The sequence below is a fragment of the Acanthaster planci genome, linkage group LG05 (genome assembly GCF_054643075.1).
Source record: "Acanthaster planci isolate LZ-2023a linkage group LG05, COTS_SCS, whole genome shotgun sequence".
Classification (NCBI taxonomy): Eukaryota; Metazoa; Echinodermata; class Asteroidea; order Valvatida; family Acanthasteridae; genus Acanthaster; species Acanthaster planci.
The window spans coordinates 8,090,425-8,113,852 of NC_141781.1; the positions used below are offsets into that span (position 1 = coordinate 8,090,425).

The window sequence follows — 23,428 nt, forward strand, 5'->3', positions numbered from 1 at the left end:
CCCTTCTGCCCTCATATAAAAGCTCAAAGACCCAGGGAGTTGATCCTGGCAACGATTTACACAATCTCACCATTTTGGGGGCCAAACAATCTCCTTTTTCAAAAGATACTGTGGAAGGGGGCACTTTTAATGCTAATGAGCTGGTCAGAAATTCTCACTTGAATTAGTGGTCTGCACCCTGCAGCGTTCACGCGTGCGCTTGTACATGTACGTGGTTGAAGCTGCCCACAGGAATATATGCGATCACCGTGGCCAAGGCGGTCCACACGTGGTGATATTGTTTACATTTAGAGCAATCTAGTCACTTGGGTGAAAAAAAGGTCTACACACTCATGACAGCACCCCCATAAGAGCGTCACATTAAAACATTCAGTCGGCCCAGCCGGCTGGTGGATACATTCATTTCCCGTGGACGCTTGTTCAGTAATTCCCTGCCGCAGATACAAATGCCTTCAGGTGGGAGGTATTCTTCAAGGGGTCGGAATGGTGAAGCAAACCTTGATTTCTGCGCACATGATTTGTGTTTCTGGAGGGTACATAGCTCTGGCTAAACGAATTCCCCACTGGCCAACTCCACCCGCTCCGATCGTCAAGACAGAGCAACCACCTGCAGAAACAAGAAAGTGTATCGTATTGGATTCGTTTTTTTCTATTATTGCAGATCAAAATCTCTGCTATGCTGATGAGGTTCTTTCAAATCTGTTGGGTTTTATTTTGAGGCCGGTACATTCCCACAATCAAATAAACACAGCTGCCCTTGTGATAAAGATCTGCATCCCCGGTCATAACCTTCCAGATTTGTGTTTGTCAAATGGCTTGCGTAACTACCCCCTTATATTTTGAGAAGAAGGGACTTTGTTTACCCAAGAGAATGATGCCCTAGGTACACTCGCTCATAAACTGGAGTCCGGCCGCGCTACTTTGAGCTATAACCGTCTACCTGTGATCTCGGTGACATTTTTCACAAACTCAACGCCTTCTTCTACAGCGTGGTAAGCAGTTACCCCACTGCAGGGGAGAAGACAGGCCACTGGCAGAGGTATGGGTGCGGGCACAGGGACCACGAACAGCACGTCAGGCACGGCAACGAACTGGGCAAATCTGGGGAGAATGTGAGAAACTATGTGTTGGGATACTTCGGCATATGCGAAAAAACCTGACTTGCTCTGTGCTCCAACTCTCTGGCACACCTCAGCCAACGAGTTTGCTCAAATTGATCCAGCCGGGAAGATGAGTGAGTGAGCAGTTCTATATCTGGCCTGACCAACTGTCATGATGTTTAAAGACATTATCATTCAGTAATCTTTGGATGAAGCATTAGAATTATATTTCCGCTGAATGCAGCTGTGATGAATACCGGTAACCGTGCTTTGTAAAACCCAAGAACGTTTGGTGGTTTATAAACTGAACACATCAAACATTTGAACACGCGGTGCGTTTAGATATGGACGTGTTTAACATACAGGGGCCTAAAGGGTTTATCATTGGGAACATTAAATACATGTTTATTACGGCTTAAAACATGAATTCCATTATTTTCCGCCAACACTCTTTTGTGCCGATATGAAATTCAAATCCCATGTTGTAAATATTTAATTTAAACTGTTCGTATAATAGTGGGTACAGAGTGGATAATCACTTGCTTATCAAACCAAAAAACAAGCACTGTGTTTAGACAATACGTTCAGTTGTACCGCCCAGCGTTTAAGAAACGACTAGGCGCATGCGCTGTATGTACACGTGCGCACAGGTTCGTACATGTAACATGCACAGATATTTCAGGATCTGGAATGGGTGATAATTTTCTGAAAAGTAAGGTCTGTCAACAGTATTTAAACCAATTTTTGTTCCCGTGGTCAGTTGTAGCGGTTGGCTTGCCACTTGATCTCTACGCCACTGGGTGTGACTTGAAGACGTGAAGTCATCGTTACCCAAAAATGTGCAGTTAATAAAGACTATCCTTTATAACTGTGTCAAAGTGTATAAACGGTGTTACAGCCTGTACAAACGTTTAGATGTTTAAGTAATTAACACAAAAACGAGTTTATAATTAAAAAGTGTTTAAAAACCTAACATATGCTAAACAAAATATTTAACATACGTTGTGTTTATATAGTAGATTAGTGTGTTCAGCACAAACATGGCGTATGTGTTTATTAGTGTCAACATGTTTAAAAGTGTTGAAAAATATTTGCGTTTAATGTGCGTTTAGAAGTCAAACGCTTGGGTTTTACAGTATGGTTGCGCTTTCACTCGCCATTTTTGGTGGCCCCGACTAAATGCGTTGTGATAACTGTTGAGCGGAGCCGAGGCGCTGTTACGTGACAGTTGTTCCGTACAAAACCCAACACGACCCGAAAGGGGGTATCAGAAATATTCAGCGAGACGTCATTGGATTCGCCTATTAAACAAATTGGTCAGAATCACAGAGGAATCGTCCCAAAACAAAAACATAAATGTCACTCTCATGAATATTTTTTCCGGGGGGGTGAACTAGACAAGTTATTGCATACCCGCCGTCACGTCTCAGTCCAATACTCGTCAATCGCAATAGGGTTTCATCCTTGCAGAACTCGCCATGTCCAGCTTTGCATGAGCTACATGCATGACAATGGATCCACGGATAGACAACCACACGATCTCCCGGCTTCAGACCACTCTCGTTGTTCTTGGTGGCGCTGTCACCCAAAGAGAAAAGAACGCCGGCTATTTCATGTCCTTGAAGCAAGAAAATGGGAATACTTGTGTTATAGCGGTTACTATCTGCACGAAACACCATATCTTCTGACCTATTGAGATTTTCCCCAAAACGTTGGTTTAAACCCAGTTTAAAACCTTTTTGCCTGCCACGTTCCCGGATGCGGCAGTTTGAAGCGATCGCCCCCTTCGCACCAGTTTAAGTGACAGTGATGCAGTGTCGCAGCAATGGTGACAATGAAACCCTGTCCCATGTTCTCCCCACTCAGAAATTAGAGAAGGAAAAAAAAAAGAATCCATACTGATAGTCGGGCTTGCTACTGTTTTCCTCCACCCCCTCCAAAAATGGGGGAGCGAGTGACCCCGCCATATGTATCCCAGTTTTTACGCCAATCGGCTTTTCTGTGGACTTTTCAATCAGTTCAGTGGTAAACACACGAAAGTGATTCTAGAGCTGTGCATAAATCCGCATGCACAACGAAGCCGAGATTTGAAAAGGGTACGGGTTTTAAACTCGCTTTTCAACTCAGTGAGGTTGAGTTGCGGTACTGTTCTCTGTACTCGGAATCAAAATCGAATGTAAGACAATGCGGACCGGGATTGCATTGTGCTTAGATATACTAATCTCATGCCCTGCAGATAAATACTGAATACCATTTTAATCATTATAGTGATATGCCTACCTGGGATGCAAGGGTACTTAAAGAGTGGAAGACCTTTGCCGCCACCCACATTTTCATCTCCATTCCAGAAGTGTACATCCGAATGGCACATTCCACCGTAGGAAATCTGACCAATTTTGTTTTGGAGACAAAATAAATGTAACAAGGATTTAAATACGAAACGACACAGGATGTTAAGTCCGTTGCAGATCTTTAGGTCCATTATTGAAATGACGTCGACAACTTCAACGACTTGTAAAATCACTATGGGCTAACCATGAATCAACGTTAAAGTACAATTTTCTACACTCGAGTATTTTTGCACCCATTGTGTCACGTAGACTTGCGCAAAAGCCAGAGTTTCAGATAGTTCCATATGAAACTCGAATTAACATCATATGTCTATTCTATTATTTGTCTCGTCCACTAATCTCATATATATGAGTACAAAGCACTTCCTGTACCTTCACAACAGCTCCATTATCAGGTGCTTCTGGGATCGGTTCATTGTCAAGGAAGACCAGGGGCTCCTTAGGAGCGGTTACACGGATGCACTTCATGGTCACAGTCAACCCTTTTAACCAATGTTGAGAAGACCGACTAATTCGTCTTTCGCTGTGCTTGGATCTGTCACAATGTGAATTACTGGCAAAGTGAGGTAAAGGTAAAGTACCATCACTTCGCCTAGTGCACGAATGGCCTTTGACCCTACGGAGAGCATGATCAAACTTCATATAAGCTTCGTTCCAGCCTCGTTCCCAGGGTCCACCTTCAAAACGAAAGCTTTAACAGTAAATCCTGGAGAGAGTGAATGATTTATCATAAGGAGAGAACTGACATGCTTCCAAACATATGTACTGCTCTATTATGTTTATTATGTCCGGTTGTGAGGCTGGGTCGGAAATGGGAATGAATTCGACCACAAACGGAAACGTCTGAAGTGACGTACTTCTCATTTTCGACGCCGTAATCGTCAGAATTCTGACAATACCCTAGTCTATAGTATTTAACACACGGTATTCAGAATAACACAGTGACTTAAATGAAGTGTGCAATGTACTCTGACCACCAATACACTTTTTTGAAAAAAAACCCCAAAGGTTTGCAGTATGTATGCGACAAAGACGTGCAATTAATCCTATAGCTTTCCCTTCGATGTCAAAAGTGGCCCAAAGTAGAGTATCTGCCACAGTGTAGCGCTTTGCGTTTTGTCAGTATCGACAGAGCTAGTTCATCTGATTAATATGACGGATGGTAGAAAGTTTTAATGCCCTGCTGCGATGTGTTCAATGTTACAAAAGCAAAGCCCTGGTGCCAGAAATCAGCAAGAAGCGATCGTGCTGTTTGGCTCCATGAGCACGAGGTTGTAAAATAAAATTAAGTTGAAGCTGTGCATTTCGATCTGAGCTGGGCCTGAAATGTGCTTAAACGACATCCTATGTGTGACAGTAAACAAAAACTTATCAATCCAGGTAAGAAAAAGTCCATAAAGAGGATCAAGGTACAAAATAAATATAGGTGTGAGTTCAGTTCAGATTTTCTTTCCTTATTCGTTATCAGTGTGCTGCCTGGTCTTTCGCCGACATCAGCTATCAGCTGGTTTTTTGTTTGTTTGTTTGTTTGTTTGTTTTTTGCACTGAACAAGGGACAGGCGAACCGAGTATGTACCCCTATTTGTTACGTTTCGTTCCAACATGGTCCAGTAAAGCCTGGTTTCCAAATCGACGTAAGAAACGCAGAGAGCAACGCAATCAAGACGCGAATTGCAACGTAGACAAATGAAAACATGTCAGAGGTGTAGCCGACCAGGCAGACAAGCGCAAACCAGCCTGCTAACGATTGGCAACGTTGAGCCAGGTTCAACTTCGCCCACTGTCTGCGTCGAGTATAGCTGTGGTATCCCCATACAAACACACATGCTGGTGTGACCAGCATGCAACAATGTCCTTCGCACTTAAGTCCATGAATTTTGCCCATTGTCTTTAATGCTTACAGGCCTATATCACACCCTAGTGATCAACTAAATAGCTGCATGAACTGGAGTGGAGGTTTGGCACTGTGAAGAGATAAAGTCGATCTAAAAGGGTATTTTCCTCGAAAAAAATCATGGAGTTCCGACGCCATTTTCTTTCAATTTTGAGGTGGAATGACACCATACACCGTCTCTTTCGCTCGTGTCTGCGTCAGCAGGTCTTGCGTTCTGCCTGCGTTACAAACGACGATATTGAAACGAGGCTTATATTAACACATCCAGGATCTGTCGACGGATTGGAAGGGAATTTACCCTCCAAATAGCTGATGGTGCTCCCCGGCTGCGTCACAGGAACTTAGCTGGGAAGGCATATAAGTAGCTTATTAAGATGTGGGTGTACATATCTAATTGAATAACGTGCCTTCGTTTTTAGAAAGTAAAAACTTTGACAATTCCTGAGGGCTCAAACCCTTCGACCCCCTGGGAGCTTCATTGATTAGGGCCCATTGTGTACTTTAATTATTTTACCCGCACCTTAACCGTGCAAAATGCGTTATTTTCAAAGCACGTGGGTGCTATGCTGAGGAATTTGGATTATTGGCTTTAAGGCATTGTTTCCAGTTTTACCATTCTGGGACCCAAAAGCCACAAGTACATACAATGGGAAGTTTACGTTTACGTATCGTACACGTTCGAAGTCGTCACAAACGAAGGAAAACAGGGACCTAACGTCCACATTTCGCGATTGTGTTCGAAATATACTGTGTGACATGTGTTCTGGAAAAGTTGAAGAATGAAGAAAAGGGTTGTGAACAACAAAGGTCCTTTATTTCAGGTATTTTCAAAGGTGTGATACGTGTTTATAGGGGAACCTAATCCGCTTTCATCAAAGGCTAGGCCAAAGACCTAAACTGATGAGTAAACACAGGTATACCCTTTTGGGTGTCCAAGATGTTATTTGCTCGTACATGTATAATCATAATAGTTCCACCTTCCCGGACTTTCGAACTTCTTAAATAAAAATTAAGCAGACATTTTGGCAGCACAAATCCCTGCTTTTTCGAGCGTATCTCTCGTGCACAATTTTCATTTTCATTACCAACTAATTAGTAGTTACCAACTAAGTATGGGTCAACTAGCTTAATGTGCGAACCATTACACTAAATCACTAAATGAGATTGAGATCCTGTTGAAGAAAAATAATTGAACTCGCTGGAACTTCGAAGCAATGTGCAGCCCATTCAGGCATCTCACCTCTCCACACACCAGCCACTACATGCTAATCTGTTCCTAATATACTATTTTCACTTTGCCTACAACTTGTTTACAAGCCAAGGGGGTTGGAGTTTGCAGAAATATCACCTTTTGGGTGGTTTATTGTTTTACCTCAAATTCGTTCAAAATGGACATATGTCCCATTAATTTTAAAAAGTGTTATAGTTTCATTTAGTAGTAGGTGTGTTATTATCTGATGATCTCGTAGCTGCGGGAGATGTATAACATTTCCAGCATCTACTTGTAGGAAAAACAGAAGAGCAGATTCTATGGGCTGTATATAACAGTACTGTTGGTTCAGTGGGTGTTGAACAATATTTAGGGCCTCCATTTCATTTCAGAGAGACTCAAAACTGCCTCTCCACAAGTATCCATGAAAATCAATTTTTTTTGCAGGGACGCTATACCGGGAGAATATTCGCCTGATGTATGATTTGCTTAATTATACGGAGAACATTAATTTTCCTGATGTCTTTGTTAATTGATTTTGAGAAAGCTTTTTATTCAGTCTCACATGAATTTATTAGTGAGATGTTGGATCTCTTTAATTTTGGACCCTCTGTTCAGGAATGGTTTCAAGTTCTTTACAGTGGTGCGACCGCTTTGGTGTTTGTAAATGGTTTTTTTTTACCAGAATTGTTTAAGATAGAGCCGGGTTGTCGTCAAGAGCCGGTTTGAGTTTGTTTCTTTGTGTGCGGAAAATAATGGTATGCTTGTTCGAAATGACAAAATTCTTAAGGCATTTCAGTAGACGATAAAGAGTGTAAGCTTTCTCAGTACGCGGATGATACAGTATTCTTCTTAGATGGTACAGAGCAGTCTTTTGATAGAGATTTTACCATTTGGGGTGATTTGGGTAATGCTTCTGGTCTCAGAGTGAACGTAGATAAAATTTATGCTATGTGGATCCGTGGCAGTAAGAGACGTCAGAAACGCCTCTGTAAGCATATTTATGTCCATTGAGTTTGCGCTGAGGATAGTTTTAGAGCCCTGGGCATTGGTTTTTACTGTCAATCTCGATAATATGACTATCATAAATTATAGTAGAGTGCTTGAAACCACCGCGATTTTAATCGATCATTGGTCTAAGAGAAATTTAACGGTTCTTGGTTGAGTCACAGTTGTTAAATCACTTATCTTATTCAAATTTACCTTTTTGATTTTGGTTCTTCCAGTTCCGTCCCCAGATATTATTGAGAATTTAAATACTATGCTGTATAAATTTATATGGAAGGGGTAGACAGAGTTACCAGGAATCAAATGATTCGAGATTATAAACATGGCGGTGTTATCAAGATGAATGATTTAAGTTTATATACATTGAAGCTCTTACTAAGTGTACGTGGATCCGTAGATGTTGAATAGCAATATTTCTATTCGTTGTCCACTTTTGACGCGCCACGAAGACTTCTTTAAGTAAATTCCGAATTTTTGCTAGCAGAAAATTGAGTTTTTGAATATGCACATTACGCACATTCCCAAAACCCGAAAACCTACAAGCAAAAATGAGAAAATGGGGTTGTCCACCTTTGGAGCAGGACAGTAATTTTGCCAGTGGGAATTTGAAGTTTTTAGTTGTCCACTTTTGACACGCCACGAGAGTTGTTAAAGTAAACTCAAAATTTCTCTTTGAGGAAAATTGCGTTTTTTGAAAATGCTTAAGGCGAAGTCCAAAATCCCGAAAATCTACTAGCAGAAAATGAGAAAATGGGGTTGTCCACTTTTGACGCTCCATAATGTAATGTATCCAAATCAGTTTTGGATTGACGTTTTAAAGCCTGGAGTCCTCCTGTTCAGTGTCATGCCCCTTCTCAAGGACGGGATGTGCTTGAAAATGTTTTGTAGTACAACTATAGAATTACGATTGGCAATAAGTGTATTTTTTTATGAGCAAAAGGAGTCAATGTCGTAAGCGACCTGCTCGATAGTGAGCCTAGATAACTTAAGCCTAGATAACTTATGCTAAAATTTGACATCAGGACCTTTTTTTTTGAGTACAGCGAATTATCAATACTGTTTGAAAATCTTTTCGAAGCACATTGTCACGGGTCAATTCCCCAATTTCTTTTAATTTTGCAGTTACTTATGCTGGATAAAAAAGCCCTACTTGTCTGTATCATATTCTTTCCTCTGCAATGAAGGTTGTCCATAGGTTTATTGATAGATGGCAAATGAAGCTGGCTTGTAATCTTCCTTTCACGGAATGGTTGAAGTTATGCAATTTGCCCTTTCAGTTAACATGGGATACTAAATTGCGATGGTTTCAATATAGACTTATTCACATAATTTGGCTGCTAACTCTTATTTGTTTAAAGTTGGTGAAAGAGATAATGACTTGTGTTCGTTTTGTCGAGCTAAGAGTGAAACCATGATGCATCTTTTTGTACTTGTAAGTGTTTTCCACCTCTTTTTCGAATCAGGTCGGCGATTGGCTGAAAACTACCCTGACCATTGATACGCTTTTGGATAACAAAACTATCCATTTCGCAATTTCTAATAACTCCAGGAACGTACTCAATTTAATTCTTTTGCTTTGCCACTTCCATATTTGTAAGAGGAAACTGAAGGGGGGTAACAATCATTTTTATTGTTTAAAGACGATTTAAAAAGATATTATGCCTCAGACAGATTTATTTTTACCTCTGACGGAAATTCTGCTAAATTCAGTGTTAAATGGGGTTTTTTTTCTTTGCCGTGTAATTGATTACCGTAGTGACTAATGTGAATTGACCATGTATTGATTTCTTGTCTTTGTTAAATTTAAAGTAATACAAAAGAGAAACACGAATAAAAGGCCCTGAGTAGGGCAAAGGTGAAATTCTGGCCATAATTTTGAACTTCCTGTGAAAAACCGGAGGCCAGCCTCTTTCCAATAGTCAACAGGCGGCACTATTTCGGTCCAATTTTGCACTGTTTCTATTGGCGCATATTTGGTGCAGTGCAACCTTCAAGCATTTTAGATTTTCAAAAGTTATGGGTCAGTTTTTGGCAGGATATTTTCTTGTGGGTCCGGTAATTTTTCAGTTTCTGTAAATTGATATACTAACAAATGTTTTCTAAAGCCCCTTTTCCGAGAAAATTCAGGCTTTAAAAAAAATTACAATCACTCGTAATACATTAATTGGTTGCTTGTTGTTTAGCTAGCCTTTAGTTTCTTTTGAATTAGCCTCAATAGAAATTCTGTCCTATTTGATGATGCTGTTTGAGTCAGACGTATCAAACGTCATGATCAAAGGTGTCTCTCTCTAAAGTGAACTGCATCTGGGGAAAATTGCTTGGTAAGGATTGTGATTAGCTGCACAATAAGTGGTCCAGTGTTTGATGGGAAAGGCGGGGAAAGGATGGGGCCAATTTGGTCAATCGCTGGACAAAGTAGCACTGAGCATGGACCATTAACTGTGTGTTGTAGTTTTATTCGCAATTCACGCTAACACAATCATACATAGGTAAACTGAGGTTGCCAAATCTCTTGAATTATTATGCCGACGACTCGTAATACTTTTTTCCACTCGATTTTTTCTTTGGTCCACGTTGCTTTGCTAGGGTATATATTTTCGTCAGCCCTCCCATGTTGACGTCAGTTTTCCTTTTTGAAAAAAAAGTCTCAAGAATTATTTTCGTAGCAGAGATTTAATCAAACAGAAAGAAAACACTGCATTTCCAAGGTAAATGTATTGTACATTTCTAAAAACTATCTGGTCATCTGATCAATAGATTTTGAATTTGTGCCCAACAAAACTGGCCAAACAGTGTCACAGGCAGTAAAAGGTCACAGCAATTCATTTCAAACTCTGTAAAAGTCCACGCTCTTTATTTAAAACTTTCTCTTCAATAAAAATAACTTCCAGTGGAATTGTATTATTTACTACACACGCATACTCAAAATTCACGTCTATACAAGTACAGCGTAGTAAAGACTTAGAGAATGTTAATTAAATCTATAGAATATAAAATCTAAATTCAACATGTCTGAAATGTTTTCAATGTCAAAGGCAAAGATATGAAATCTGTACAAGATAGTCAATAAAACATAAAATAAATCAGCTGAAAATCGATCTTCCCAGAAGCAGTGTCGTATTTGAAGAAATTTCTATATCACTGGACGGATAAGGGACAAAAATTATACGTTTGAAGATATTGCTGATTGTCATAAAGCCGTCAATTTACGCACAATTACCCGAAATAATTCAATACTGAAATCCTTTTCAATACTGTAAACGAGTCACACCAAAAAGATACCTCAAGTCAGGCCCAAGTACAAAGGCATCTCCCACACAAGGTACACAACAAAGGTCTTCTGTCCTTGTCCCTAGCCAGGCTACAAATAATCAACTTCATGTATAGGCATGCAGGTCTGCTCGAGATTCTTGCAACATATTATAAGAGACATGCAATTCGAACGAAAGTGATTAGTAGAGTTTCTGTCGTGCAACTTTGTAAAACTAAACCTGCAGATTTCAACAGGCAGAATACTCAATGTACCCAGAGAAAACCATGAAAAATAGTTAGTGAGCAAATCTCTGTGAGAAACCGTAAGAATGTGATCAAAATACAGCATATGCAACACTGCAAACCTCTTTCCAAATAGTTATTGCTGTATAACAGAGTAAAGCTTAGTCCGTGGATTGAGCTTACCTTAATGAAAGAACACAGAACTTTGAAAACTACTTCACACATTAGGTAATTCAAAATAATTGTTGGTCTGAGTCATACCTTTAAGTTTTAACGATCTTCTTTGCTTTAAAACAACTTCATTTATTGCTTTTGTTTAAATTATTTCAAACATTTGACAAATTCTCACAAGTGACAATTCAAAGAAGACAGTTTGATAATCATCATAAAATCTAGTTGGAACTGCAACCTGTAAGACACACTACGCTGTAGGCCCTGGTGTCGATGTGTATTTGAAATCATTTATCCTTCAAACCTGTTTGGTTCTGATCATCAGATTTTGTAAGTTTGTTTATCATATCTAAGACACATCAGTGATGGGGAGTGTAATGTCCAGACTCTGGGTTGGTGGGATGTACACTGGGGGTGGGGCTGTGTCCTCCATATCAGCCACCAGGTGTGGGGAGGCCGGGGGAGGGAGACTGTGCAGGGGAGCAGTCTCCAGCGCCACGGGCACCGTGACCACCTGCACCTGCTGCTGTTGCTGCAACACCGGGGCCTGCTGTGGGCTGGGAGACCTGCGGGGCGTGGTCGGCCGCTGGGACGCCCACTGCTCCGGGCGCGCCGGTACAGCCTCCTCAGGCTGCCTGGGAGCCTCAGCGTCTGTCCCATTCATGTTGGGATCGGAGGCGGCCACCTTACTCTTCTTCTTGGCTTTGACGATGACGATGGCACCGATGACGACCAGAAGAGCAACAGCAACAACAACACACACAACCACAATAATAATGGTAGTGGAAGAATTGTTGTCCTCTGGTACATCTGCAAACAAAAATCAGGGAAATTTTAAATATCATCATCAAATTTATCGGTGATGTATGCTTGTGAACAACCCCTCCAACTTCCACTTCCGATAGGTTAACATTCTGTTGGTTCCTTTTGGGCAGTTATTCCACTGGGCACTCTATAATGTCAAGTGACTCAGTTATTGACTATACTGACATAATGACTCCACTATTAACTTACCTACTGGCCCGGCTCCCACAGTGGTAACATAGTGAACTGAAACGAAAGAAGAAAGACCATTCTCTTAAAAAATATAATATCAAATATTAATATCAAATATTAACTAGTGAGACAGATTTAATATTTGCCTGACAAATACAATTCCAGAACCACTGGCTCTGTGCATTTCCCTAGAGATTACCCTTTAACGTAGGACCTGACATTTTCATGTATTTATACATAAAAGGATATATCTGCATCGATAATTTTTAATTTGGGCAGCTTTGTTTTTATATTGGATCAAAAATTACTCCGAAGTTTACAGGTCTAGGTTCTGTCCAGTGAATTTTGTCTCATGTACGTGAAACGATATCTCAGGAAGCAATAAACCTCTGAATCAATACATAGCAGCACTGGTCAGATTGAAACAATTAGTCCACTCATGCATATAAGTTTCATTTAATTGTCACCAACCTGTTGGGGGACTTGTGGTTGCATCTGTCACCTGATCTGTCGCCACAGTCGGCGAGTCACTGGTAGGTTCATCAACAGTCAGCAGAGTGAATGCCGTCAGGTGATCAGTCAGACATTCCACCTCTGAACTGCTGCTTGCATTCAGGACGGTCTCCAGACCATCGTTTGACCAGGCCTGGCCCACTGTGTCCCAGTAATGGCACTCATAGGTCTTGCCAGCCTGGGGCAGTGTCACGCTCAGGGTGATGGAGATGCGCTCCGTCAGGTTGGCGATCGTAAGCTCCTCACCTAAAGGGAGAAAAAAAGCAGATTAAGTATGAAAACTGGGCTGCCTCTTTTGCCACGGGAGGTGGTATCCCAGGCATCTGAGGGCGACGGATTTGGCCAATTCATGGCCAAAGCCAAGCTCTTCACACATGGCCGTACTTCTGCAAGGAAATTCTATTGGTTTCTGACAGGTCAACCAAAGTGAATAAGTTTAGTATACATAAATGAGTATCAGATCATCAGTTACCAGTTATTTGTAACCGTATAAAAGCTTAAGGATGAAATGCAGATGAAACCTGCCATTAAACCTTTTTAAACTGTTGGTTTTTATGAGGGACCAGAATGAGGAAAATTTCAGTATAGCAATATTATTAATTTTTTTCTCAATTATATATGCAATGACATTTTGCCTTTTGTACCTCACAAAATGCTGGTGTAAAATGCCTTCACAAAGTAATAAGGTCCGTGGTTTGTTATGCAATCGGATCACTTTTCAAGACAAACACTTTGGTGTTAATAATGGTTTCAGCTGAGTACCGAACTTTACTTCTGTACCTGATGACGGATCCAGCAGTTTGATGTCTGTGATATCAGCGGCTACTCTGGCCTGATCTGCAGCCGTCAGGGAAAATTCATCCTGTCCAGTCTCCCAGTGCTCAAAGCTGACGGTCACCCCGGAGCAGCTACCGGTGCTGCAAGCCCAGTCTGCGCTAAATCTGCATATCAGTCAGATGAGAGCGGCGGAGAAAGGCTGCATTAATACCTGATGGACTTTCAACAATTTACCCCCAAATTAGTTTGCTCTCTTATTAAAGACAAAACTAATGAAAGCTTCAGAAAACCAATCTGAAAGACTGAATCTGAAGAGAGCTTGAGTTCCTCTCTTTATGTTACCTCTTTGACTGTCTTACGACAGCCTTTGTACATCATTAGATAACTGCAATGTCAGTTTCTATCCTCTCAGGTGCTGTGAATACTTTGTGCTCTTTGAGAAAGGCTCTTTGTTTCAACCAATTGTATGAAAACTCATCATCTGCACCAGTTCGGAGAAAAAATCTTTGTTTCTCTGAGGATAAGTGCAAATTAAAGTTGGTGCCAAGTTATCTGAACACACCGTCCACTGAAAAAAAGACTCTACCATCACGACTTTAGCATGTTTACCTTGATGCCAGGGCACTACCAAAGTCAACAGCGTTCCCTCCCGATGACTTGGACCTGAAGATGCCGTTGGGTATGGCCCGCTGCACTGAGCTGGTCATGGCAGAGGAAGTGGTCTCCAGGGCTACAGCACCCAGCTCCAGTTGGCTCAACTGTGCCTGGCTAAGGCTGTCAGTCAGAGTCCTATTAATGGCAATCGTCAGAATAACCAGGGTTTCAGTGTAAAATTGCTGATTGAGTCAAATGCCTATTAGCACAATTGAGGAGCGATCAAACATGGAATACAGTCCACTTTGGTATTTGTGAATGTAAACGACTAATGTGGAATTGAAATGCTCAATACAAGTTTCAAAAGACTGCATATGAATTCAGTGGAATTCAGTCAGAATGGACCTAGCAGCAGGACAGCTCCCATAGTTATTTTGAGGATACTAAACCACAGAACTGCATAGGAGTGCTGATGTTGTCTTAAGAGCTGCTTTTGAGCATGCTCCTCTTGCTACAAAGAGATCACTCCTGAATGCATGAACGGCTGGACCTATATGGATCAATTACACCAAGGGTACTCTTGCATTGCTTGCTAATTTTAAGATTGGATGTTAGCTCAGAGTAATGTACGTGCAAAACTATCTCGCAACTCAGTGCGAGTCCAGAGCACACGCCAAGGCAGGGTACTTTGGCGCAACGGCTAGGTTGTCGACTTACGTGATGGTAGCGATGACGTTGGCATAGTGGGTTGCATTCAGACTGCGTCTAATTTCGGTAGCCTTGTCCAGAACGATGCTGGCACTGTCATCTGGGACAGTCTCTCCGGCGTCCTGGAAGACGGCGACGAGGTCAACCAAGACTCCAATGAAGACGCCTTGAAAATGAGGAGAAAAATGAAAAAGGATGCTAATGCCATATTGTTCTATGTCAAACATATTTGCAGAAGCTGTGGAATAGTCCTCAATTACATTGAATTGCAGAGTCTGAATTACATCCAGTGATTGATATCTGCTTGTTCAGTCACACAGTTTATCGGAAGAATGCCATCTCTGGAAATATGCATTGGTTAAACGTTAAAGGCTATGTCCTATCTTTATCAGACTCTGTGCTTTTGCTGTGTTGGAAAAAAGATGCACATATTTAATGCTGGCAAAAGATCCCGCTATCTGAAAAGTGATTTTTTCCTGTCAATCTGCCCAATCACACTTCACTGAAATATCACACTGACATCGTTTTATGTACCAATATTTCCAGTGATAAAGATCGATTGGAATAAATTAGTCTGCCCTATTATGCCTGTGAAGTCGGCATTACTTGACCACTTCAAGTGACAAGACACAATTTTGCTAAAACTCAGGTCACACTGCACAAGATCTGAACAAACACTGTCGTCTAAACTGGGAATCGCAGATCATGACAAATAAATTATTCAGTTAATCTGTCACCTTATCACCTCATCAAATCAATTTTTGCATTGCACTTTATCGATTATTATCTACTGTTTGCATAAAAGCATACGAATTTACATCCTCATACATACTTTTATCAGCTGGAGCCAAGTCTGCGGTGTTGATGTAATTGCACTGGTCAATCAGCAACTGAGCTGAGGTGGTGTCCATCACACTGGATTCTATACTGCTGAGTACCAGTGACAGTTGCTCCGAAGCCTCATCTGTGGTTGTATCCGTTGTCGAGACAGAGCGTCTACGGCGCCTGGAGTCAGTGCTGTTGGCGCACTGTAAATGCAGGTAAAAATAAAGACTTGTACCCTTTGGGACTTTGGGACCCTTTGGGACAGATTCACTTAGTATAACCTTTGCTTGCAGAGCTCAATTCAATTCCACATTCCACAGTGGGTTACATTTACTCCAATGGCATAACTGGAACGCAGCCTGAACCTCAGATATTCAGAACTCATTTGCAACAATCATATCCATCAAAGTTGAATGCATTTATGAGCAAATTAATGTAGTCTTGTCACATTATTGATGACTGAAGCACCTACCTTACTCTGAACCTCATTGAAGTTGACGAAAGCGTTAACGTAGTTTTCTGCCGAAAGAAATCAGCAAATATGATTGAGAGTAAATCATAATATCCAATTAACAACCGACTCTTCCACTTCTATTTCTCTCTATAGGCCTATAGTGTTTCAAAGAGACACAGCATGCACATGAGGCTCAATTAATGTGACCCTTAAGCGTCCCGTAGTCTTCATTTTGCATTCTGTCTCTCAAGGGGCATGATAAAAAGCTACCAATCCACAATCAGTAAAGAGAGTAACTCACGTTTGTACTTTTCCACTGTGACCAGCTCTTCCAAAAGCTGAGCGAAGAAGGCAGCGGAGCATTCCTGGATGACAGACACACTGACAGTGTGGTAGAAGAAACTGCAGCTATTGTACGCATCACAAACCTGTTGAAAGGTGAGAGACATGAGGAGAGCAGGAACCATGTAATGAGTAATTTGTCACAACAGGTATCCTTTTCATTGCCAGTTTGCGATCGGATCCTACATAGATGCTAGATCCTTCTAGCATTCTTAAGGACAATCACAATTTCTGCACTTCTGTATTAAACACTGTTTAGCAAAGCTAAATTATTTTTCTTTTGTTACATCCTTTCAACCCTCCATCTTGAGAAATACATCTTGTAAGAAAACATGGGTAAACAGTGCAGAAAAGTTTTTTTTGAGAAGGCAAGTTCTGAATTCTTATTACTTCAAATAAAGAAGCCGGGAAACTGGAGATTCATTGTGCCAAAAAGAAGATTGTATTTGTGGTATCCTACGGACCTATCGATCAAGTAACTTTAATGTTTAATACAAAACTCTCGAGTTGTCTTTTAAGTAGATGTTCCCAGGAAGTATTACAAGAAGATTACATGTAATACACTGAAACAGAATTGAAATGACAAAGCCAATGTCCATGATCCAGAGAGAGTAGCTGATGGGCGATTGGGTCTGTCATAATGAGAAATTAAAACTAGATCTTGGGTAGAAGGGAATAGGAAGGGTTCCCCGGAATGATTCACTGACAGAAAAATAAACTGAACTTTACACCAACCTCTGCTGCGAAGGTGTTAGAGCTGGAGCCCTCTTCTGTGGCTGCTTTGCCGACGCCTTCAATGGCCGGGTCATTGGTCTGTGAAGTGACAGTCTGTCTCCTGCCACCACTCACCAGGAAGACGCGGTAACTCAGTGGATAGGCTGACTCATCGGCAACGCACTTCTCAACCGTGTACACCACCTGGAGGAAGAGAATTTGGATAATATAGCATCAGCTGGTGATGTGAGTTCTAAGACTCTAAACCTGCACCAAGCATCTATCTGATGATGATGATGATGCACAAGACTGAAGCATTGCCTGGACAAAATTCACTCGTCATGCCAGCACTATTAATACACTTTGTCAACATGCCCCAAATCCGTTGGAGTACAGGTATTATCGGAGGTCTTGACTCAAAACCAAAGTCATGTGAGTTTGTCCACCCCTTACCGTCTCCAACTCGGTGTACGAGCTGACACTGTTCAGGCTGAATATGCACGATGTTACACCAGACACAACAGTGAACTGGACCTTGGCTATGCCGTACTGTCCATCCTCAGTGGTTGCTGTCAGCTGAACTTGGTAGGTGGAGCCGGCTGTTAGTTTGCCTGTGCACAAAAAACCCCAAAATACTTGTTTTGGCGCAGTTGAAATTCAAATACACGCTGTTGCATTTAAATGGCAAGATACATGTATCTGTCTAATTGACTCACTGATAATTGACTGATATCAGCTCATCGAACAAAAGTAAGCTGACCTATGTTATATTACAACCATCGGTCAAATTATATTTTAACTCATGACCTCCTTGAAACAGTTGGAATCTTCAAAATCACCAGAAAGAAATTCGTGCTTCTTGTGTCTCACTATTGTACTACTATTGTCTACAGCTTTAGCATCTTACCAGCTTTGATGGTCAAGAAAGAGATGGATCCATTGGAGTTACTGAATGGGAACAAAGAGGCTGGGCTATCCAAGTTGTTGGAATCACTCAAGTCCAGGAAGGCATAACCTAATAAATGCAAATGGAACGGAGAAATCAGTGTTGAATCTGTATGAGCAGAACCGGGGAAAATCACCGGTGTTTCCTTCCTGAAAATGTAATTTGAAAAGTTCAAATCAATGCACCACTGGAAGGGAAAAGTTTATTAAGTGAATGCCAACTACACAGAGGTTCATTACCGCAAAAGTCTATAAAAACTGGTTGATTAAGTTTTAATAACAAATTTCAATACAGTAAAAAGGAGAAATATTGATGGTAGTTTTTAACAATGATATTTTTCGAAAGCATGCAGCAACAACATGAATACAACCCTTGGCAATCGGGGAGACATTCACCCACAAAAACAGAAGCACGCTTTTTTCTCACCTTCGTCTGTTCCTACCATCTCCCACACATAGCTGGTGAGGGGTTGATCATGGTAGATGTTGGCTTTCAGTGAGAGGGAGTCCTCAGACAAGACTCGCTCATCAAACATGGTGGAAATGTCAACCTGCGAAAGAAGGTATTTTCAATGCTAAATTACAATGCTAAACAAACTAAGTGATGAATTAATCCCCACTGAACAAAACTTAGAAAATCAATTACAAGCCTCTTTCCACCTGTCACTTCCATTTAATTATTCTATGTCCAACTATTAATCCGAACTTAAGTTCTCTCGGCAGCCTCTATTTTCATTAGAATATGAGAGAGGTTCATTTGAAAAATGGTTTAGATCTGGTTAGAAAATTGTGTTAACGACAGAAAACAAATATTCAATTCAATCTCTTATTTCCATTCAGTGTATGTTCTTTTGATCACTCAGTTATCTTCAGACAAATTATGTACAGTCAAAATCAGTTTTATGTAAGATTGAAAATGTTCGCAGGAAACATGAAAAACGGGCTTAACTCAGAATATAAATCTTCTGCGTAGATAATTTCATCATTTGTTTTAGTCAAACAGAGCAAAATTTCCCATTCCAAAAGAGAGAGAAGTTTAACCTTCTCGACTAAGTTTGACTTATAATCAATTCAACTTATCTCCTGTTGTACGTTACCTTTGGAGGGTTTCCATTCAAGGCAGTGACACGGACCGATATCGAGGCGGACCGTGTCAGCTTAGACACCACCAGGGTGAACTCGTATGTCTTGTCAGCCTGCATGGCGCTGGCCGGGATGGACAGCACACTCAAAGCAGCCGCTTCGGCTGATGGGAACTGGGTGCCAGCCTCGCCTTCTTTGTAGGACCAGCAAGCTGTGCTGTCAGTCACCTGATGAGGTTCAGATCATGAAATAAATGTGCAGAGAAAGTTAGTGGGAGCATAAGCAAATAAACTGTAGTGTCTCTGTATACATCCATCACCAGTCCCAGGGTGGATCCAGATGACCGATGGGCCGTGCCCCCCCCCCCAAAAATGAGCCCATTTGTTTGTGTATAATGAGAGAAAGGCGAAGTTTTTGGTGTATTTCATTTCCCTTCCTACAAAAGTGTGTAAAAAGCCCTGAAATGTAGCCCCACCCCTCAGAAAGGACATCAAAACTTACTTGAAAAATGTCCATTTTTTGGCCCGCCTAAAAATTAATTTGGCCCCCAAAATCTTGAGTTCTGGATCCGTCCTTGCACCAGTCTGTCTATGTTTTTCTTATCTTCTTTTTCGTTTGTCTTATATCTGTTATCAACATCATCTTCACCTCCAGCAAGGAGGTTGCATTTTCACTGCTGTATGTTGTCTGCCTGATAGGCCCTAGTCTGTGTACAGGTCATCTCGAAAAGTTATGAACAAATCAAGATTTTGTGAAATGGTGATATGACCATGGGATCACTTTAATAGCTTTGATGTTGTAATAATGTACTGATGATGTCATAAAAATACGCCTTCGTAGACTGATTGACTCAGACCTGCTGAGAAGACAATATTTCCATATCAACGTGATAACCAACATACACAGTAACACATGACAGTTGATACCATATATAGTTGATATAGTTGAGATTTCATCTGTACATTGCACTTTATGTTACTTAAGATCTCTAACCTACCGTCAATGTTATGTATAGCACATTCAACAAAACTGAAATGCAGAAATACATTTAAAGTTATTTCCTACCTGAGAGCACAGCCACTCATACTCCATATTGACCGCCACCTGGTCTGGATCAAAGGAGCCTGAGCCATCCAGGGTCAGCATACCGCTGTCACGGCCCACGGTCAGCTCACTGCCGCCGAAGATGATGGGGATCAGATCGGAGTATCGGGTCTGCACCGAGAAGGACTGGGTCATGTTGTTGCTGGGATCACTGGACTTGTAGATGGCGACAGTGAAGGTCACCGTTGTGTCTCCTGAAATGAGCCAAGTAAAATGTAAATCACATCGAGACTTCATTAATTGGGACCTATCAAGATGAATCGTTTGGATTACCTAGGCATATAAAGTTGATTCAATACCTCTGTTAAAGCTTTGCTGAAGGAAAGGAATGCTGATTTATAATATCAGTAATTTCATTAATTGATATTCTGCAATCAATTCATAGCAATAATACAATATAACAGAATGAATAAAACTTACAACCCCCAACTTAATCTTTACACAGATAATGAGCCAGGCTGAGGATTTGAGGGCTCAAAGAGTAACATCTTGGGTGTTGGAGGAGAACTTCATAAAGATACCAGTAATTAGTTACAATTCCCTGCTTATAGACGCTACCTGGGAGGGTGTTGGGGTCTACATGCAATGTGCGTCTGTTGATGGTTTTGAGGTTTAATGGGATATCTTCATTATCAACAGCCCAGAAAAAGACTGTGTCGCCCGGGGGAACGCAGTCTGAGTAGAAGGTCACCTCGGCCGTCAGGTCAAAACTAAAAAAAAGAAAAGCATTGAAACAAAGAATGCTGAGACCATCTACAGTTGAAATACGTTGCTCCAGGAATGTATTTCATGATTAGATAGACATCTTTAATTCACTATTATCATGGAAGTTTACACATTGTTTGAATGTAATTGGTGAAAATGTGAAAAATAATTAATGTGCAAAACCTTAAATACTGGAGCTTTTGCACTCTTTAAGTTAAAAACAAAATAGTTCATAATAATACAATCATCTCAAAACTGTTTATTTTTTGTAATATGTTAATAGGATAAACTGCACATGACAACCGAAAGCACTGAATCATCACCCATGATAACCATCAGCAATACAGAGTACCAAAGTGTGATGTCATGCAGAACCAGTAAAATGCCATACAAACAAATGGAGCACGCGCACGCATGGTTCACGTGCTGGTCCTGGCGCTTTCTTTCACTCACATCTTTGTGCATGTGAGGTATTTACTTCGGTACTCTCTAGCCAAGAAACCAAATAACCGATTGTCTGATCAAACGCTTCAGGATATACGGCTCCTCTATTGTTAACAATCCACAATACTCTCATGATTACCTGTCCGAGATAAACACATTTTCAGGATCAACCCCTTTGACTGTGATTGTGACCTCCGGCACGGCCAGGGCTGAGCGGCTCACATTCATTGTAGCTGTGTCCGATTCACCCAGGAAATTCTGTGTGGTCAGGCTGAAAGTGTAGATGGTCTCTGCATCCATCAAACTACCTGCAGCAACCAGGTCGGCTCCAGTTTCACCTAAAGCCAGACAAAAATCAGTACAACAAAGTGTGTTAATTCAAAACTCTACCTGAGTCCCAGGAGATTCCATTTAGATGCAGTATTATTCTTATTATGAGATGCATGTGCATTTCATAGGCAAAGTGAATACGTCACATGCACAATTATGCATATAAAAGAGAGAAGCGAGAGAAACAGTGCACGTATCAACACGTGCATAAATCCTGTTTGTTTGTTCTACACTAACCTGGTTCACACGACGTTATGCTTCAGGACTACAGGTATATGATATAGTGGTTGAAGTGGTCATTGAGGCCTGAATTTCGTCACATTTCAAAAAGCGTCATGAACAAATGTTGGTCAACTGAAAATCATTTTCTTCTGCTTTAAACAAGAAATCCGGTGGTATGATTTATTTTGCATTGCATTCTCTGTTCAACTTAGATGCTTTGCTTTTTACCAACTGTATGCAAATTGTTATCCACAAAAGAGTTTTTGTCTCATCCAAGATCTGGTTGCCGCAAGCCTACGTACCTGAGAGCACAGCTTCCAGGGCAGATGTCTCTCCTTGACTGCTCACCGCCCAGCTGTACACCATGTCTCGTCCCGCCCCACCCTGGGTCTGCCGACCGCTCATCTTGATCCTGCCACAACTGGTGATGCGCTGCTTGCCGTACAGCACCACTGTGGGGACCACAGGGTTAGCCGGCCCGGCTACCGATCGGCTGCCCACCACGTAACGAGAATAAGTTTCACGGAAGGCCTTGATGGAGTCGGTCTTGATCACCAGTTCATCACCTGTTTTGACGGTGTCAAGGTAAACGTACAGAATTCAGAATCATAATTACATTTCTGCTCACCATGATCCTAACTTTAATATTGGAAGGAAAGGCCCACCTTGAGATTGTCAATTACTTTCACGTGCTTTGGCAAATAAAAGTCTTCCTTTTGATTTATGAGATAAAACAGCACTCAGTTTTCGATATAAAAATGTCTGAACTAAGTCTTTCAGAAATTTGTCTTTGTCGGTGCTTACTTTACGTAGGGCCTACAGTGCATCGGGAGAGCCAAGCAAATGTGCACCACTCGTCTTAGAGATCTGTTTTGAATTTTAAAATTAGTTTCTAAACACAACACTTCAGAAGCCACTCACACACTACCCAAATTACTCAAGACTCAGTCTTAGACTCGGTCTCAGGCTCATTTTCCTAATAACAACTTTCACTTTCATTTCGCACAAGTAGGCCTACTAAAGAAAAAAGTCTTCAAAAAATTCAATGTCTTTTCCTTCTTCCAAACAGTTTTGTGTATTTTACTCGCTTGATTTTTATTTGTTTGCAAAGCATCACTAACTGTAGTCACTTAGACAAACTCACCGACAGCCAAAAGATTGTCGCCAAAGCCTAAGATGATGAACATTGTCCTAGAGCCCACCCATCTGCAGCTAGCATAGCTACCCAGCTTGCTGGTATCCTCAAATACATCCTCGCAGCCGTTGAAGTCGTCAAAGTTCACACCCGAGCTGAACCTGATCAATACTGCAGCACCTGTGCGTGGAGAGCGGAGTGAAGGAATTATTTAACAGAATTCAGCTGTTTCTTCCTCAGGTAATCAAAGATTGTTTGCATTCAAACTTGAGAGAATGACAATATATGTAAAGGAACCCTAACTCCCA

At 41.2% G+C, this 23,428-nt stretch overlaps 2 protein-coding genes across 3 annotated transcripts in view; both read right to left on the bottom strand.

Annotated features, from left to right (window-relative positions):
• Positions 1-17: 17 nt before the first annotated feature.
• On the bottom strand, positions 18-4,027 carry LOC110988012 (uncharacterized). Of its 2 annotated transcripts, none has more exons than XM_087137317.1 (5): positions 3,824-4,027; positions 3,381-3,486; positions 2,514-2,718; positions 941-1,101; positions 18-607 (listed from the first exon to the last, which is right to left on the bottom strand). In XM_087137317.1, exons 1-5 carry the CDS (start codon positions 3,917-3,919, stop codon positions 471-473), a joined length of 705 nt encoding a protein of 234 aa, XP_086993443.1. In that variant the 5' UTR covers positions 3,920-4,027; the 3' UTR covers positions 18-470. The 2 variants fall into 2 exon arrangements, 1 of the variants encoding a protein (XP_086993443.1); XR_015425432.1 differs by having other exon boundaries at positions 498-607; positions 864-1,101.
• A 6,373-nt stretch (positions 4,028-10,400) lies between these two features.
• Positions 10,401-23,428, bottom strand: part of LOC110988924 (uncharacterized) — a 45,718-nt gene continuing 32,690 nt past the window's right edge. The window contains exons 11-29 of the mRNA XM_022252905.2: positions 23,130-23,300; positions 22,288-22,551; positions 21,573-21,771; positions 20,843-20,994; positions 20,246-20,478; positions 19,195-19,407; positions 18,525-18,648; positions 18,060-18,167; positions 17,606-17,763; positions 17,174-17,356; positions 16,398-16,524; positions 16,115-16,161; positions 15,650-15,845; positions 14,827-14,983; positions 14,125-14,304; positions 13,519-13,679; positions 12,697-12,984; positions 12,244-12,279; positions 10,401-12,039 (exon numbers count right to left, since the gene is read on the bottom strand). Coding sequence (XP_022108597.2) covers positions 11,579-12,039; positions 12,244-12,279; positions 12,697-12,984; positions 13,519-13,679; positions 14,125-14,304; positions 14,827-14,983; positions 15,650-15,845; positions 16,115-16,161; positions 16,398-16,524; positions 17,174-17,356; positions 17,606-17,763; positions 18,060-18,167; positions 18,525-18,648; positions 19,195-19,407; positions 20,246-20,478; positions 20,843-20,994; positions 21,573-21,771; positions 22,288-22,551; positions 23,130-23,300 — 3,458 coding nt within the window. The 3' untranslated portion in view covers positions 10,401-11,578. The remainder of the gene's footprint in view (positions 12,040-12,243; positions 12,280-12,696; positions 12,985-13,518; positions 13,680-14,124; positions 14,305-14,826; positions 14,984-15,649; positions 15,846-16,114; positions 16,162-16,397; positions 16,525-17,173; positions 17,357-17,605; positions 17,764-18,059; positions 18,168-18,524; positions 18,649-19,194; positions 19,408-20,245; positions 20,479-20,842; positions 20,995-21,572; positions 21,772-22,287; positions 22,552-23,129; positions 23,301-23,428) is intronic.

Coding starts and splice junctions, on each gene's coding strand:
- LOC110988012 (XM_087137317.1), bottom strand. CDS start 3,919: ATGAAGTGCATCCGTGTAACCGCTCCTAAGGAGCCCCTGGTCTTCCTT. Junction 3,487..3,823: donor ATAATGGAGCTGTTGTGAAG/GTACAGGAAGTG, acceptor AAAATTGGTCAG/ATTTCCTACGGTGGAATGTG. Junction 1,102..2,513: donor GGACTGAGACGTGACGGCGG/GTATGCAATAAC, acceptor CATTCTCCCCAG/ATTTGCCCAGTTCGTTGCCG.